This window comes from Dermacentor silvarum, chromosome 6 (assembly GCF_013339745.2).
Source record: "Dermacentor silvarum isolate Dsil-2018 chromosome 6, BIME_Dsil_1.4, whole genome shotgun sequence".
Classification (NCBI taxonomy): Eukaryota; Metazoa; Arthropoda; class Arachnida; order Ixodida; family Ixodidae; genus Dermacentor; species Dermacentor silvarum.
Window position 1 is genome coordinate 183,254,632 of NC_051159.1, and position 15,770 is coordinate 183,270,401.

The 15,770-nt window shown below is 48.3% G+C and overlaps 1 protein-coding gene across 2 annotated transcripts in view; it reads right to left on the reverse strand.

The window, feature by feature from the left end:
* LOC119456518 (leucine-rich repeat-containing protein 15) overlaps positions 1 to 15,770 on the reverse strand; it is a 46,537-nt gene that overhangs the window by 9,027 nt on the left and 21,740 nt on the right. The window contains exon 2 of one of the 2 annotated variants that reach the window (XM_037718343.2): positions 14,532 to 15,550. In XM_037718343.2, the coding sequence (XP_037574271.1) occupies positions 14,532 to 15,550 (1,019 nt within the window). The remainder of the gene's footprint in view (positions 1 to 14,531; positions 15,551 to 15,770) is intronic. The other variant, XM_049669928.1, reaches the window with a different exon arrangement.

The following is a 15,770-nucleotide window of genomic DNA, read 5'->3' on the forward strand; positions in this document are numbered from 1 at the left end:
GGTGACTTTGCCGTAAGCATATGCGTATCTGTGTAACACGGTGTTCAGCATGCCGCCTTCGGAATTGGGCCACTCGTGTAGCAGTCGTGTATGCCATTGTTATCCTCGTGCCAATGTCGCCATCAAGTCACCGTTGACGTGGCATCACGTTGCCATCATCACATACACTACCGCGTCAAATACACAACTACTCGTCTTGCACGGACGCGTTGTATCATCTCGTAGCGCACCGTGCAACCTCCCATGTAAAACCTCTGGTTAACCTCCCTGTCTTTCCTTTACCTTTTTTTTCTCTCTCTCTCTTCCATTAAACGAAGTTAAATATACAGGGTGTTTCACTTAACTTCGGACAAGCATTAAAAATAAGCAAATGCCACGTAGCTGGACTGAACCAAGGTAATGTTGTTTGCCGTCGCTTGGAGATACTCAGATTATTTCTTGCATTCCGCCTAATTACATAATTAGTCTTAATTAGCTATTGAACTTCTCAAATATTATAATTATATGAAAAGTGTCAATGAGAAAATTGTAGAGCAACATGAAAAACTCCCGATACAGCTTTCTGTTGCTGAATACGTGCTATGTAAAAGTGTTTTTTCCGAGCATGAAAGAAGCCAGCGAGTGCACGCAAAATTGCCGCGCGACTGGCCGCTCGAGGCAATTTTGCGTGTATTCGCGGGCATTTTTCACGATCCGAAAGAAAGTCGCCTTAAAAAATTCCCGTGTGTTCCTGGGTTTTCACAAATACTGTCCGAAGGCAGGGGAAAATCCCCTTCTTCCAATAAGGCTCGTGCAGCCTTACGGAATAGCACGACGCTATACCGCATCAGAACTCTTTGCAGAACACGCAGGCCAAGAAGAGCAGCTCTTGCGCCTCGGACTGTCTCATGCGGCGACACGTTCGAGGAGCCGCCGCGGCTATAATTAAAGTGCTCGCGCTCGTGTTGCAGGAAGAACCGGTGCGCGGGTCGTTGGAGGCCATGCCCGCCTCGAGAAAAGCTGGTGGCCCCGACACGCCGCGCTGGCTGTCGTGCCTCGTCGAGACAGCGCTGGCTGGGTTTGTTTCGACCGGTGTCCAGACAGCGACAACTGCAGCACAAAGGGCTACGCTCCAAGCTATTGTGCCGAGCGCGAATAAAATTAGAGACGGAAGCTGCTTCGATCGGCTTCACGACAGTGAATGTTAGCAGGCATGCAGTATGTCTTGTACTCCGTCGCAGTTCCCGACATTGTGGACGTAGCCTGCATTGATGCCAAATTTAGTATTGTCAGGCAACCGATTCTATAGCGTATAGGGTGTGACATAGGTTTACCTCTGCATACTATACGGGTCTTCGGGGAAGCCGTTACGCTGCCGTTCTTTCGGTACGCGCAGCTTAAATGTCCCGTAGTACACTTAAAAACAAAAAAATAAGGTAATAAATTTAGACTACAATTATTGCCTTATACAGAAATAACGCCCACGAAACTTGCACACGTTTCATAACGGCGGCGTGGATTCGAGTTCCAGTCGACACTGATCAACGCTGTCGAAGAACGCAGAAATCACAATAAGGATAAATATTAACTCAGACGTCAATGCATTTCGCCACTTGAGAATGTATTTCTCAGAACTGGTGCTAAGCACAGGATTTCTGCTAAACGAATATGACTTGATCACTGCTGGGCTTTACTTTCACAATTGTGACATGCGCAATAAAATGAATAATAAAATATTAATCGGTGAATCTTTAAAATAGCTAGCACCACACTGCGATAGTGCGCGAACCCGCCGCCCAGTGGTGTTGCGCTCGAGGGTTCGATGCCGGCTGCGGCGGCCGCATTTCACTGGGGGCGAAATCCAAGAAATAGCTCGTTTACTTGACGTACGTGCAAGAACCCTAGACAGACAAAGTTATTCCGGAGTCCCCCACTACAGCGTACCTCATAGCTACAATGTGGTTCTGGTCCGTGAAACTTTTTATTCAGTGCGACAGTATTCGGACGCCTTTTCAAGTAATGGAGCTGCTGCGAAACGATATGAAATATGTAAAACGTGGTCGCCGTGACGTATTTGCGGCTCTGCAGTCACTTCCGGTGCATGCAGTCTGCAAAAGCACAGCCTTGGAAATCTGTTTCTGTTAGTCAGAGGGGCAACCGTCGCTGGGGCGTAAATGAGGACTCCGCCTATAGCAGGCAATCTAATTCGGCCGAGTTTTGTACCGCTCTTCGGCGGCAGTGCACTCGAATCGAAGGGGCACATTCTGAGAAGTCCCGCGAGCAAGCTCCTGGCCGACTCCACCTGCTGAGGTCTGTTGTCCGTCACGCCGAACGTTCGTTCGCGCCTGCCAGCGAGAAAAATAACGAGCGCTCGTGTGGCGAGCGTCCAGGCGACGAGGCGCGGAGTGCTTGCCTCTCGAAATAAGCCGACCAGTGAAAGAAGGAGCGGAACAGCAGATAAAGAGTAGCGGGGGCGGAAGGCTGTGGAGCTTCTTTTCCCGGCCACGATTATATGGAGCGTCAGGAGTGCGTCCGCGGTCTAAAATAGCTGGAGGCGCGCACGCGGCGACCGGCGCATTCGTCGACGCACACATCGACCGCGCTTCAATGGTTCAGACTTGTGCGCATTCGTGGAAGGAGCGCAGGAGAGACGAACTGTGGTGCGACCGCCTCGGAAATGCCCTCGACCGCTAGAAGTCAATATCGTGCTTTGAACTGCGCGCCCGTTCATGCGACCGGCTTAAAAAGAAATGACTATCGCAATTTTAATGAAAATAACTACGTTCAGTAGTAGTGCTTTACTTGAACTATAAGAAAGCGGCGCACACGAGGTGTGTGTGTGAGAGAGAGAGAGAGAGACGAGAAGGGAAATGTAGGGAGGTTAACCAAGGGCATGCCCGGTTGGCTACCCTACGCTTCGGACATGGCAGCATAGGTAGAAACTAATAGTAATAATTGATAGGTTTTTTTTATTGAACACGTGTCGAAGGCTATTATACGAACAGAGGAACTTCATTGTTCAATACGAGAAATCTGTAGAGCGTAATCTGTTGTTCAGCCGCATTTTCGTTCAGGTGAATGCGAAATGAATGGTTGCATTACGTAGTACGTTGCGAATTTTGGTTTTCCGCGAGAAATCTGTATACATACTCTTTAAACTATCAGTTGCTGTTCGTTAGATATTAAGGTATATGTTGCTATTGTTTAGCTATGAAGCTATCAATTGCTGTTCTTTAAGTAGATATTTTCAAACAGGATGTGCAGTGCTGCCGCCAGGGGGAAGAGATTGATAACATTTCGTTTACTGCCGGTACACCTGTGCTGCTTAGCTTTACCTTCCACTACGTTCATTTCATAATGATCATTGTTCGATCCTTACATTTGCCCTCCCCCCGTCCTCCACCTTCCCCCTCTCAATCGCAATGCCCCAGAATGCAATTTCTTACCTCTCCTATAACGAGCACACGATGTGAGTTTACCTCATAGTCAAAGCTGAACATATATCGACACGAGCATCATTACGCAATGATGCGGCCCACATGAATTCGAGGGCGGCATCGCTTACACGCCGGTGTGTGCGACGTTCCGTGACGCGCGCTGATAACGGCCCGTTTACGAGCAGGGTCAAAAATAATGCAGATAAATGGGCCTCGCATGCACACTTTTCATATACATCTATGTGCTTCGGGACAGGCGTTGCGCATTTGACTGTATAATGAGGCACTGGCATACTTACATACCGTCACACCACTGTTCACACTCTGTCACACCACTCACGAGGAAAACGTGCGAGTGTGTTCTTACGGAGAAAAGAGTATTTTCAAATACCTCGCGCTGCTTTATGCTGTTGGGCGACTGCGGCGGAAATTTTGGACCAGAAGTGTAACGGGCTGTCCGCGCGACATTCGCCAGCGACCTCGGCGCTTTCTGAGGTTTCGGCCGCTGACCAGAAGTTTATCAGAGCGCTTAGTCCTTCCGTGATGAAATTAATTAAAACGAAAACGAGTGCCCGAGTACGCATTGTTCGTACAACAGTCGGTTGCAAGGCTATTCGGTGTATACCAAATGTGCTGCGCAGCTAGACGCGTCATTGGCCCATAAGAACAAAAAAGACTGACACCAGAAAAGTCTGTAGGCTTTCATTTTCCTCTTACGTCGATAGAAGGCGAGTACTTTTATACATCTTCTGCCATTCCATGTTAGGTGTTCAACGGCGAGCTGACTCACGTAACCCAGTCGGCCGCATGCCACCGCAAACTTCCTTTAGAATTGTACCCGATGTTGCTGCAGCTAGTATCTGCTGCTTTGAGCGGCTTTGCATCGGGAACATTGACGATTTAAGTAGCGGTTTAAATCAAAATCCAGAGCGTGTCAACACAGACATGTTATGCGGCCGTCTTCGGGTTTACGACGTCGAAAGACCTGCGCGCGCTTGAAATCAATATCGTTGTTGAAATCAGTTTGCCTTTTTTTTCTTCTAACTATTCATAAGCCTCGGTGGACTAAACTTTGGTTAGCGCCAATGAAAGAGTCAGTTTATTCTCTTTGCACCAAAACGTGACTGATGATCGCGAGTCACATGTAGGCGTAATCCTTGTCCGTCACCGGGCTCGCACGGCAGCAGTCGGCGACCATCTCTTGTTGGCGGCTTCCCCAAGCGCAACGCGGTGAAATTACTTGCTTGCCTGGAGTTAATACTATATAAGCTCGCATCATATGGGGCGGAAGCGGGGATGATGAGGCGAGAACATGCTGCCACGCTCCGTGTTGTTTGTCGCCGAATACCTCGGGGTGGTACGATGCAGACGAAAACGGGACACGGCGAACTACAGCTCAAATCAAGCGTGCCGAACTGACTTGAGAATTCTTTGTACGAGAGCTGCGGCTGCAAACCGCGTCCAGAACACGCCTAGCGGCAGGATTAAATCGGCTATAAGTGCAGTACGAGAGACCAATGTATGCGGAATTTACGCCCGCTTTCTTACGGCATGCGCTACATAGTTACAGCGTACTAGAATTCTAGTACACTGTAACGTAGTCCAAATTGGCTTCCACAGAGCGAGGCAAGCATTTATCGTCAGCAAGCACTCGCCACACCATCACATTCTCTTGAAGGCTGGAACGCCCGTGCGCGCTCCAGAGAGCAGTGCCGCGTGACAGCGGTTCGGACGCACTTTCGAGCCAATTGGAACGATGTCGAGGAGGCTTCGGTCCGTTAGAAACACGACGGTTGCCCCGACAGCGTTAGACGCTGCTCACGGTATTGGCTGTGGAGCACTCTGAAATTTGCGACAGTGCTTGACACTTTCCAGTGGATGTATCTTTCCGCGTTGTAAATCGTGGTGGAGGAGCTGACAATAAACTAGTGGTTTATTGGATGGCTGGAAATATATATCTGTGCGCACATATTGTTATTGCTTCTTGATTCACGCGAAAAAAAGAAAGTTTCTTTTTTTTGTTGTGTTGAATGGTAGTGCTGTTGTATGTCAGTGTTTTCTTCTTTCTCTCTCTTCTTTTTTTTCCTTCTCTCTTTTTTTTTTTTTTTTTTTAGACGAGCTCACGTGCATTTTTACTACCCACTTCCCGTTTGGGCCTACAAGAAGATCACGGCATGGTTAAATAATGTACAAGGATAAAGCCTAGCCAACATTGCAAAAACAGCTAAGGCTGCGAGCTTTCTCAGGAAACAAATGAGGCAAGAACTGAGAAATGTGGCACCCTTCTGCACTTTGTAGAATAGTAGATTAGCCGATTGCATCCTGCCAGTTTGTTGCCGTTGAACCGCGTAACGTTCGGTCCGTGGAATGTGTCAGTGGTTTGGTCAGTCGTGTCACGGCTGTCGTAAAACAATCTTAGATTACATTGAAACACGCGTACTGTCAAACACGTGGGTCCAAGATTCTCTATTATTAATGCGTCAGCATAAGAAGCGTCAAAGTGGAAAACGTGTATGAAAAAGCGTGTGAAGTGTGGGAAGCCGCACACGTGGTAGAGGTAGAGAGGGGATGGGAGAGCTTAGAAGTGCACGCATATTGTGTGTGTGTGTGTGTGTGTGTACGTATGTACGTATGTGTGTATGTGTGTATGTATGTACGTTAAATTATGGGGTTTTACGTGCCAAAACCAGTTCTGATTATGAGGCACGCCGTAGTGGAGGACTCCGGAAATTTGGACCACCTGGGGTTCTTTAACGTGCACCTAAATCTAAGTACACGGGTGTTTTCGCATTTCGCCCCCATCGAAATGCGGCCGCCGTGGCCAGATGTATGTATGTATGTATGTATGTATGTATGTATGTATGTATGTATGTATGTATGTATGTATGTATGTATGTATGTATGTATGTATGTATGTATGTATGTATGTATGTATGTATGTATGTATGTATGTGTGTGTATGTGTGTATGTGTATGTGTGTGTGTATGTGTGTGTGTGTATGTGTGTATGTGTATGTTGTATGTATGTATGTATGTATGTATGTATGTATGTATGTACGTATGTGTGTGTGTGTGTGTGTGTGTGTGTGTGTGTGTGGTGTGTGTGTGTGTGTGTGTGTGTGTGTGTGTGTGTGTGTGTGTGTGTGTGTACGTACGATGCGTTTAAATAATGCGTCCGGGACTTCAAAGAGGTTCGACGTAATGCTAAAGCATTTCTCTCGCATTTACCGCTATATAGCCACTGAATTTTTTTGTTTCTGTGATGATGCAATTACGAGCTTCCAAAGACATCGCGCAGTTACGAGACCATCTACGCGTCCCCGTAAAAGGGGCGTGGACGTCCGGTGGCACAGTCCCAGACAGGCCACGAGCGCTGCGGCATCGCGGAAGCGAAACTGGATAAACTGCCACCGGCTGACTCTCTCTCGAGTGCACGACCTTGACAAGTGCGAGTGGCGTCTGTGGGCCGCCGGCAGAGGGTGGCACAAAAGACGAGGCGCGCGGAACAAAAGGGCGAGCGCGGAGAGTCGCCACGATGAGGATTCGTCTCGCTTCCTTCCCACTGCTGAGAGAAAAGCCGCGCGCGCGCGAGAGAGAGCGGATCGAGCGGGAATGCCGTGTGTCCCGAAGTGTGCGCTCCACAACTCCGCGCGTCGCGGCAGCGTGGGAAACGGCTGGGGCGGAAGAGCTACGATAGAGCATTCGATGACCTGAAGGTGAAGCGGTGACACACTGCAGGTTGAGATGGCCAAGAATGGAGTTCCTCCGACAGGCCCATTGAAGGAGGAGCCATGTTCCCGGCTTGCAAAATAACGGCGCGGGTGCTTTTTGTGAGTGCGTTTTTAACAGCGAAACTGTTCTAGCTAACCGTAAAAAGTGCCGCCTGCCGCAAAACCTCGCCGATGCTACGATGTCACTGCGTTGCCTAGCAACCACCTCACGGAGCGGCGTGTGCCTCGCCTCCTCTCCGTGCCGTGCACATGTTGCCTTGACATGGGACGTTAAGGAGAGGGAAGGAGAGCATGCTAGGGAGAGGAAAAGAGAAAATGAGAGCAAGAGAGAGAAATTGTAGGAGCACCAACGAGGCAACGGGCCGAGTTGCTTCCGAAGCCACCGGCGTAGGAATGGTCGATTAATTTTTTTATTCCATTAACGATTAATCAGTCATAATTACAGCGTTTAATCGATTAATCGCATTCGACGCAGGGTTTCTCATCGATTAATCGAAATTTTTGCCGGGAACTTCTACAACAGTTGAAACGCTGTTAGCTACTTTTGTAGGAACCTTTTTTATGTTTGAGAGGTGGAACCAAGCTTGAAACATAAGTGTATAAACATTTGATAAAGGATAATCGTTAACTTGGTAAAGAATAAATATAGTTGGCACTAGTGGTTTTTTAAAAGATAGACAATATACAGGGTGTTCATTTGTAAGTCTTACGGAATTTTTAAAGACCGCTTGGGCAGGTAGCATAATTGCTATCGTTGAGCTGGGTTATTCGATGAGGCGGACATTAGTAACACGAGAAATCGAAACACATATTTAACTAATTAACAAAAATTTACTAATTCACTTCTTAGTTAATTACTTTACGACACATATTGCAATTTACGAATTGTAGCCGGTGAACTTGTCGGGCGTATCCACTTGGAATGAATTTACAGAATGACACCAGTTTGGAGATATGGGCCATCAACCACGTCGTAAAAATGCACTGTTGTTACACTTTCTTTACCAAAATGCTGTTTTATACATTTAAGTACAAAAGTAACTGGAACGCTCATGTATTTCGTCCCACACTTCGGGAAATAGTATCTCGAAACTGGTGTCATCCTGGAAATTAATTTCAAGTGGATGCGTATTGCAAGCTCACCGGCTACAATTCGTAAATTGCAATATGTGTCGTAAAGTAATTAACTAAGAAGTTCATTAGTCAATTTTTGTTAATTAGTTGAATGTGTGTTTCGATTTCTCGTGCTGCTAATGTCCGCCTCTTCAAATAACCCAGCTCAACGATAGAAATTATGCTACCTGCCCAAGCGATCTTTAAAAATTCCGTAAAACTTAATTAACACTCTGTATGTTATAAAATGGCAATTAGTGCAGAATTCAATAAGATACAGGCACTAGTGAATCGCTGTACAGCCCAGTAATACAAGAAATCAGAAAAATGGCAAAAGTGAGAGGTGAAGTCCAACTGAAATATGCAAGAAATTGCAATATGCACAGGGTAAAAGAAAATTACTGGTCTAGGATTTTAAAGCGTGCACATGCTCTTTTCTAGACAGCGAAAGAATGTCAATTGGCTGGGATGTTTGCGCGACACCTTCTTTGAATGACCACACAATCATAATGCGGGAATAGACGCTCGGACACTATAGATTTGATGGAATCGACATGAAATCTATCACTATGTCAAAATACATGCTCCATACCGGCGCGCATGCTGTGTCACATCTTTAGTGCACTGGCAGTGGCACGACGATCAACGACTGTGTTGCTATAGTATGCCTTAAATTACGACAGCATTTCAAGTCTCCGGCTTCGGGCGGCGTGGTGGCGTGTGGGGGAAGAGAGGGGAAGCGCTCGGCCCGGCATCACTTGGCACTCAGAAAAAAAGTCGACAGTCGCTCTACCACAGCCACACAGTCCCTTCTCGTACGCCGCCATTCCTGTACGAGTTCCAAGTTTTCGCGCCACCACGGCCAAACTCTTGAAAACTATTAATCGAACAGGCCTTATCGATGAAGTCGATTAAATGAAAGTTGGACATCGATGAAGATTAATCGTTTTGCGGGATACATTTAATCGATTAATCGATTAATCGTTCATCAATATTACCAACCCTACGCCAGCGTTCCCCGTTTCCCGCGTTCGCGCCGGAGAAACGCGGGCGGCTCGGCAGCAGCTCGGCAGGTTTCGACCAGCCACGCCGCGCAAGTGTGGAGGCGCAGCTTGATCGTGACGTCACCGGGGAGATAAAGCTCGGAGCCGCCGCGACGGCGGCACAACTCTCGTTGACTCTGTGGCGAATACATGTAGCCTTGACCTGGGACGACCAAAGATCCGGACACCCGACGAAGAAGCCACTCATCTTGAAGTACGCCGCGCGGCCAAGCGAGAATCTGAGCGTCGGCGATGAGCCGATTCGGAATACCGTGCCTAGCAGCGCTTAGCATTTCCCAGCAAAACTTAGCCAAACCTAGTAAAACCTGGAAGAAGCTAGGTCGATCACCAGCTCCGCTGTTTACTCCCGCCTTGCACCACTAGAGCAAGCTGCCCACGTTTTTTTTTATGACCAATATCGTAACGACATTAAAGATTTTAGTAAGACGTTTCAAGAAAGACGAAGGCGGTAAAGGAACCTTAAAACAAAGAATATTCAGAAATAACTATCAATAATAAAAGAAATAAATGAATAACATGAATGAAGCAAGTCGCACTTCTGGAAATGTCACATGGGAGTCGTGTTGGGCCCCGAATAATGTTATGCAATACAGACATCGATATAAGGCGTCCACTGAAGGCGCCAAAAGATAAAGAATGACTGGCGAAGTTAGTGAAAGCTAGTGAAATCGAATTTCAAAACATTTTCTTCGCCTTGAAATTCTGTCAAACAATAGAACAAGTTCATTATTTACTGGTTCATCTCCTTCTTTGCAGGACGTGCTTTTCATCTCACGGCATCAACACCTTCGGCCTTTAAACCTCAAGTTTGACCCAGAGAAAGAGTGAGGCTATCTAGACGCTGAGGCTACGCGAATAAAACTTGTTTTTCTGTTTTAGTTGCTTTGAGGACCAGTTTGTCATGCTGCGCTATTCGCATAGCGCTCATATACATAGCTAACATGCCGCAATTTTCTTTACGAAGAAGAAAATTCATGATGAAAATGATGAAGCAAACATAGACATCTACGAATGTACTGAATACCGCGCCGAACGGCACGGCTATACGATACATTCGTAGCTGCATATCGTACATTAAAGCGTAAAAGCCGTTGGAATTGACACCGGTACCATAGAAGCCGGTTTAGTTTTGCAAGAACCGGAATGGCGCATTGACAGGTAGACGGCGCCCTTTTCCGCCCGTTAATGCTGGTGCACTATGTCTTTCACATCGGCGTTCGCTGAATCCACACCACGAAACCTGTCTGCAGCTGCATTGGGGCCGTCATTAACTGGAAGGGTGAAAGACAAAGCAGTGAAAACGCCCCATGACTTGTGCTAGGTGACATCATGTCATACCACAGGCATCGCTATACAGTCCTGAAAGATTCATGCTGCAAGTACGTTATAAATAGTGCTCAGATGGTTTTCCATGGGTAGCCTTTGAGAATTTATGCAGCTGTTGTGGTCTCCGTCTGCACGGCGCCAGGCGGGCTGGTGTTTTGGGAAGCGCTTGATGGCAACTCGGCTGTTTCCCGGATGTCTCGGCCACTGTCACAGGTGTTACATTGCGCGGTTCTCTGACTGAACCACATAGCGTGAAATTCGAAGGGACCTTCCTTGCAACGGGGTGTCACGTCGCACACGATCTACGCGGCTACGCGAGGCTCTGAAAGATAGCCAGAGACATACGAGTGAACGCGGTAGACGGAAGCGGGGGTGGCGCAATGGCGCGCGTTTTCAACGTCCAGAAAAACATGGCCAACGAAAGCAAGCGCCGTCGCCATGCGCTGCCGGAACGTCTTCCTCCTCCGCAGCTAGCGCTCGCCAAGGCTTCTCTATTTCGGGAGCGCGCTTACACTTGGGTAGACGGGGCAGCAGTCAGCCTAAGGAAAGGGCGAAAATTAAAATAAAATTTACCGAAACACAAAAACGCGAAGGAAGGAATAAACAAGTACGCAAGCGTGAGACGCAACCCGGAAGCTGCAAGAGAGCAGCCCTGGCCCCCAACCCCTTGCGGACAGTTCTCTCCACCCTGCGGTCTCGTCTTTCTTTCTTTCTTGCTTTGTTAAGGAACGTGCAGTTTTCCTAGTCTGTCGGCCTAGATGCTCCCACGTAGCAAAGTCGATCGTGAGTTTATTACAAAGATTGGTCAGGATTGACACACCGGCTGCTTGTAAACTGGAGAAGGTGTCCTTTATTTGCGCCTGTTTAACGCGGGAGCCATTTCTCGAGAGAGGAGACGTACTTACACCCACAACTGTCGACCTTGAAGACTGTGGCAAGTGTGAACGCGCACTTTGGGTGAGGGTATAGCGCCGTTAACGTGACCGTGCGACTAGACGGGTTCGTAATCCCACGTATTTCAAGAGTCAAGGACGTCAGAAATGGCGTATGGCCCCATCTTCTACATGAGGAAAGCAAACAGGCTAATGTGGAACAATATTTGTGGGGCGTTCCACGTAAGGGAATGTAACTAGCAGAATCGCTTTGCAGGGCTGCTACAGCTAACAGTGTACTGCAGTGATATGATAGCAGGAGTATTTCTTTCCTGTCAGTTCAACTTCCGAATGAAAACAAAAGTAGGAGAGAACTGTGTAAGCATGCGATAGCATATATGATCGTGACAGCTGCGCACGCGTGGGTCACGGGCAACCTTGCACTCTCTCGTTTATTAGAGTAACGCTTCGATAGGTCGTATCTCGTACAATCTTGCGATTTCTTGCTCACTGTGTCGCGCTCGCGTACGCTCAACACATTTAGAGTTTTCTGTTACATATCGCCAAAGTGGGTGAGGTAAGGAGACTGTTCTCTTCCAGCGCAGCAGCCCAATGCTTTATGCATCGGTCGCACGCTGCTTCTCTCCTGCCAAGTCGCTCTTTAAAACGGCCGCCGCGAGCGTTAATGGCATTCTTCTGTCGTGATAGGTAGCGCTTTGAGACGCTGACTGCACAGAAAGCCATCGGGATCGGCCCATATTTTATGTTAGATACATCTCAAGTCCAGAAGGCCAAGGCGCGACTGAAGTTTCTCTGCTCAAGCGGCCTAGCTGAACGATCCACTGCGGCAACCCCGCATTTTTACAGCGAAGCTGTTTACGCCACGGAATTTTCCGACCAACGAGAGGTCAACACACAACGCCATACCCCACACCAGCTGTGTGATAGCTTCGACGAGCTGGGGGAGAGAGAGCTGAGAGAGAGAGTGAAAACAGAGTATAAAAATAGCATCGCGCAGCGTAGCGGATGCGAGGTGGAGAGGAGGAGTGAGGCATGTGGTAGTGGGACGCGTACAGTTGCTGCCGACGCCGATCGCGTTTCCCTGCGTTCGCGCCGAACGCGCCCGGTGTCCGTGACTGCAGTCGATGCCTCCGACGGTGGCTCGGCAGGTTTCGACTAATATCCAGAGCAGAAAACCTAGGGACATTAGTTTCGACCAGAGAACTGGACAATACTTGCTTCCGAAAGACTGAAGCGAGAGCTAGGGAAGCTGAAACCAAGCGTCCGAGAAGAGAACATCCCGAGTTTAGATTGAGCGAAGCCGAGAGTTCGCGTAGGCGAAGAAATGAAGGTCCGGAGGCTTGTGAACGTGGCCGGTTGAATTCATCGCGATACTATACGCAGGACATCGCGAAGAAATCCTGAGCGCCAGGAAACTAAGTGTGTGGTTGGCCACTACTTTACTAGGCTTTCTGGTGTTTGCGGTAGCCGAGCCACGCATAATTTTTACAGCGAAGCTGCATACCCCTAGTTGGTCGGAAAATTTCGTGGCGTAAAAACTAAACGCCAGGTTAACAATTGAAGGCAAACGGCATAGCTTTCTTTGCAATCGGCATATCTTGCTTTGCATATATATATATATATATATATATATATATATATATATATATATATAAACATACTTAGTGACGTCACCACGCTTTCATATATAAAAGGGAGACCAGTCTAGCAACTCATTCAGTTCATTCTAAGACTGCCATGGGTAGACCACGGAAATTAAAGACACCAGAAGAACAACGTGAATACAATGCTCAACCCTGTGCGATGTTTGATACAGCTTCGCTGGGCATTCACGTTTGCAGGGCGGGATGACGACCAATTTTTTTTCTCGTGTGTATTCGTGTGTATGTTCTTATACCCCTGTCAAGCGGGCACGTTAAGTGCACTTACAGGGAGTGTACTTCGGGACCTTGAGTGACACTTTAGGCTACGCGGTTCTAAACGGGAAAACAGAGTGCACTCGCAGTAAAAAAAATGGCGACAGACAAAAAGCGCGTTTTGTGAAAACGTAGATTAAAAAGAAAAGTACTTCTAAAAAGTGGTTGTCTTACGTTGTATTATTAATTAAAACAAACTTAATCTATGTTTTTTCAACAAGAAACTAAAATATTTTTATTTAAGAGTGTGGAAAGTCAATGCCGGCATAGATAAATGCCTAGTCAATCCAGAACGACATAGCGGCGTGCGACGAGGCGGCATTTGATCCTGCTCGAGCAGAATATGAACGCGTTTTAGGCTATTATTTGTGCGCAAGAGCTGTTCAACCACTAAAATGAACTTCTGTGTCCTTTCTTTATGCATTACATGTTATACCATTGAAACCGCTGGCGACGAGGCTACGTACTCGGCCAGCAAAGTGCGTTCCGTGAACGCACTTCGACCGGAGTGCACTCTGCAGCGAGTGACACTCTACTTGCGACGTTTAGATTGGGCAAAGTGCACTTAAACCAAGTGACACTCTCCGTAAGTGCGCTTAACTTGCCCGCTTGACAGGGGTATTACTTTCTCCGCCTCTCGTTCTCTGTGTGTGTTTTTCGTCTTGATCTTTCGTCTCCCTCTACCCCTTCCTCAGTGCAGGGTAGCAAACTGGATATTGATCTTCCGGTTAACCTCCCCGCCTTTCACATCTCATTTATATATATATATATATATATATATATATATATATATAAGGTGAATGCAATTCTCCTATAAAGCAGTCGTATTAAAAAGAAAGAAGAAAGGACGTTCTACCTGCACGGCATGCCCGAAAGGCACTGGCTGCTACCGAGCGCAACGAATGCTCTGCTTTTTGCCGTGTTGCCGAAATGAAAAGAGCAACCGTGACAAGAGTTCACGCTAAGTAGCATGCTATCATGTCGTTTCATGCATGGCCATCAGGCGTGATGCCTGCGAAAACAATTCCATCTCTTTTTTGACAATCACGCGGAATAGCAGGGCGTGACTCACCAGTGAGACCCATTGCGAAGTCCTCGCCGTGCTCTATGTACTTCAGGTTGTGTATCGTCCTCCACGTGAGAGTGACCAGCTGATTTTGCTCCAGGTCCACCAGGTCCAGATTGGGCGCACCCACGAACATGTCCGCGGGCAGTATGCGTAGCTGGTTGCTGGCTAGGTAGATAAGCCGCAGGCGCGCCAACCCGTCGAACGCCAGCGGATCGATGACGGAGATCTGGTTGAGCTTGAGGTCTAGCTCTTCCAGGAGAGGCATACTGACAAATATGCCAGCGTCGAGCCGCGTCAGCTTGTTGCGGTACAAATCGAGCCTCGTGAGCTGGGAGAGGCCTTTGAAAGTGCGGTTGGTCAGCACGTGTATGAGATTGTCCCCGAGCTCGAGCTCCCGGAGGCCCCCCAGCTCCGCGAAAGCCAGGTCCTCTACGTACTCGATCTGGTTCTTGCCCAAGAAAAGAGCAGCGAGGGAAGGAAGCCGCAAGAACCAGCCGGCGTTCACGTGTCTCAGCTTGTTTTCGCCGAGCTCGAGTTTTTCGAGCCTCGGCAGGTGCTCTATGGCGCCCGGCTGCAGGTCGATAATGTCGTTGCCCTCCAGCTGCAGCAAGGTGAGCGCGGACAGCTTGTAGAAGGCCCTCGTGTGAAGCACGCCCAAGTTGCACTCCGTGAAACGCAGCTTTTCGAGCCGGCCCAGCTGTCGAAGCGAGTCGGTGGGTACGAAGTCGAGCCGGTAGTCCTGTCCGTACACGGTGAAGGTAACGGAAACCAGCGCTTTCTGTCGCCGCAGCGCCTGGAAGACGGCGTGGCCTCCGGACAGCGGCTTTCCGACGTAGCAGACAACGCCTGTGGTGTCCGCCTCGAAGTGTTCTGAGGAGCATCGGCAGTACATGGGCTCCTCTTGAGCGAGGTTGCACAGGTTAGGCACGGCCGACGAGTTTCCGTCCTCGAACGACGCGCACGCGACGCCGACAACACAGAGCAGCAAGAAGCACGTGCTCAGCCGGGACGGCCCTGGTAACCTGCGAAGCACAGGAAAAATGGAAAACGCACTAAGAAATGGAAGACGACCATTCACATTGTGAGGAGTATTCTCACACATTAAGCACGAACAAGGTTCGGTGCAAGTTCTCGGCGCGATACCTTGTATCAATTTGTTGGCGACTGTAGTAATGACATTCCTGAGGCGATCTAATGCGGTAGCCGCCGAGTCCAGTGTTTATTGAGAGCAGCCAGCCATGC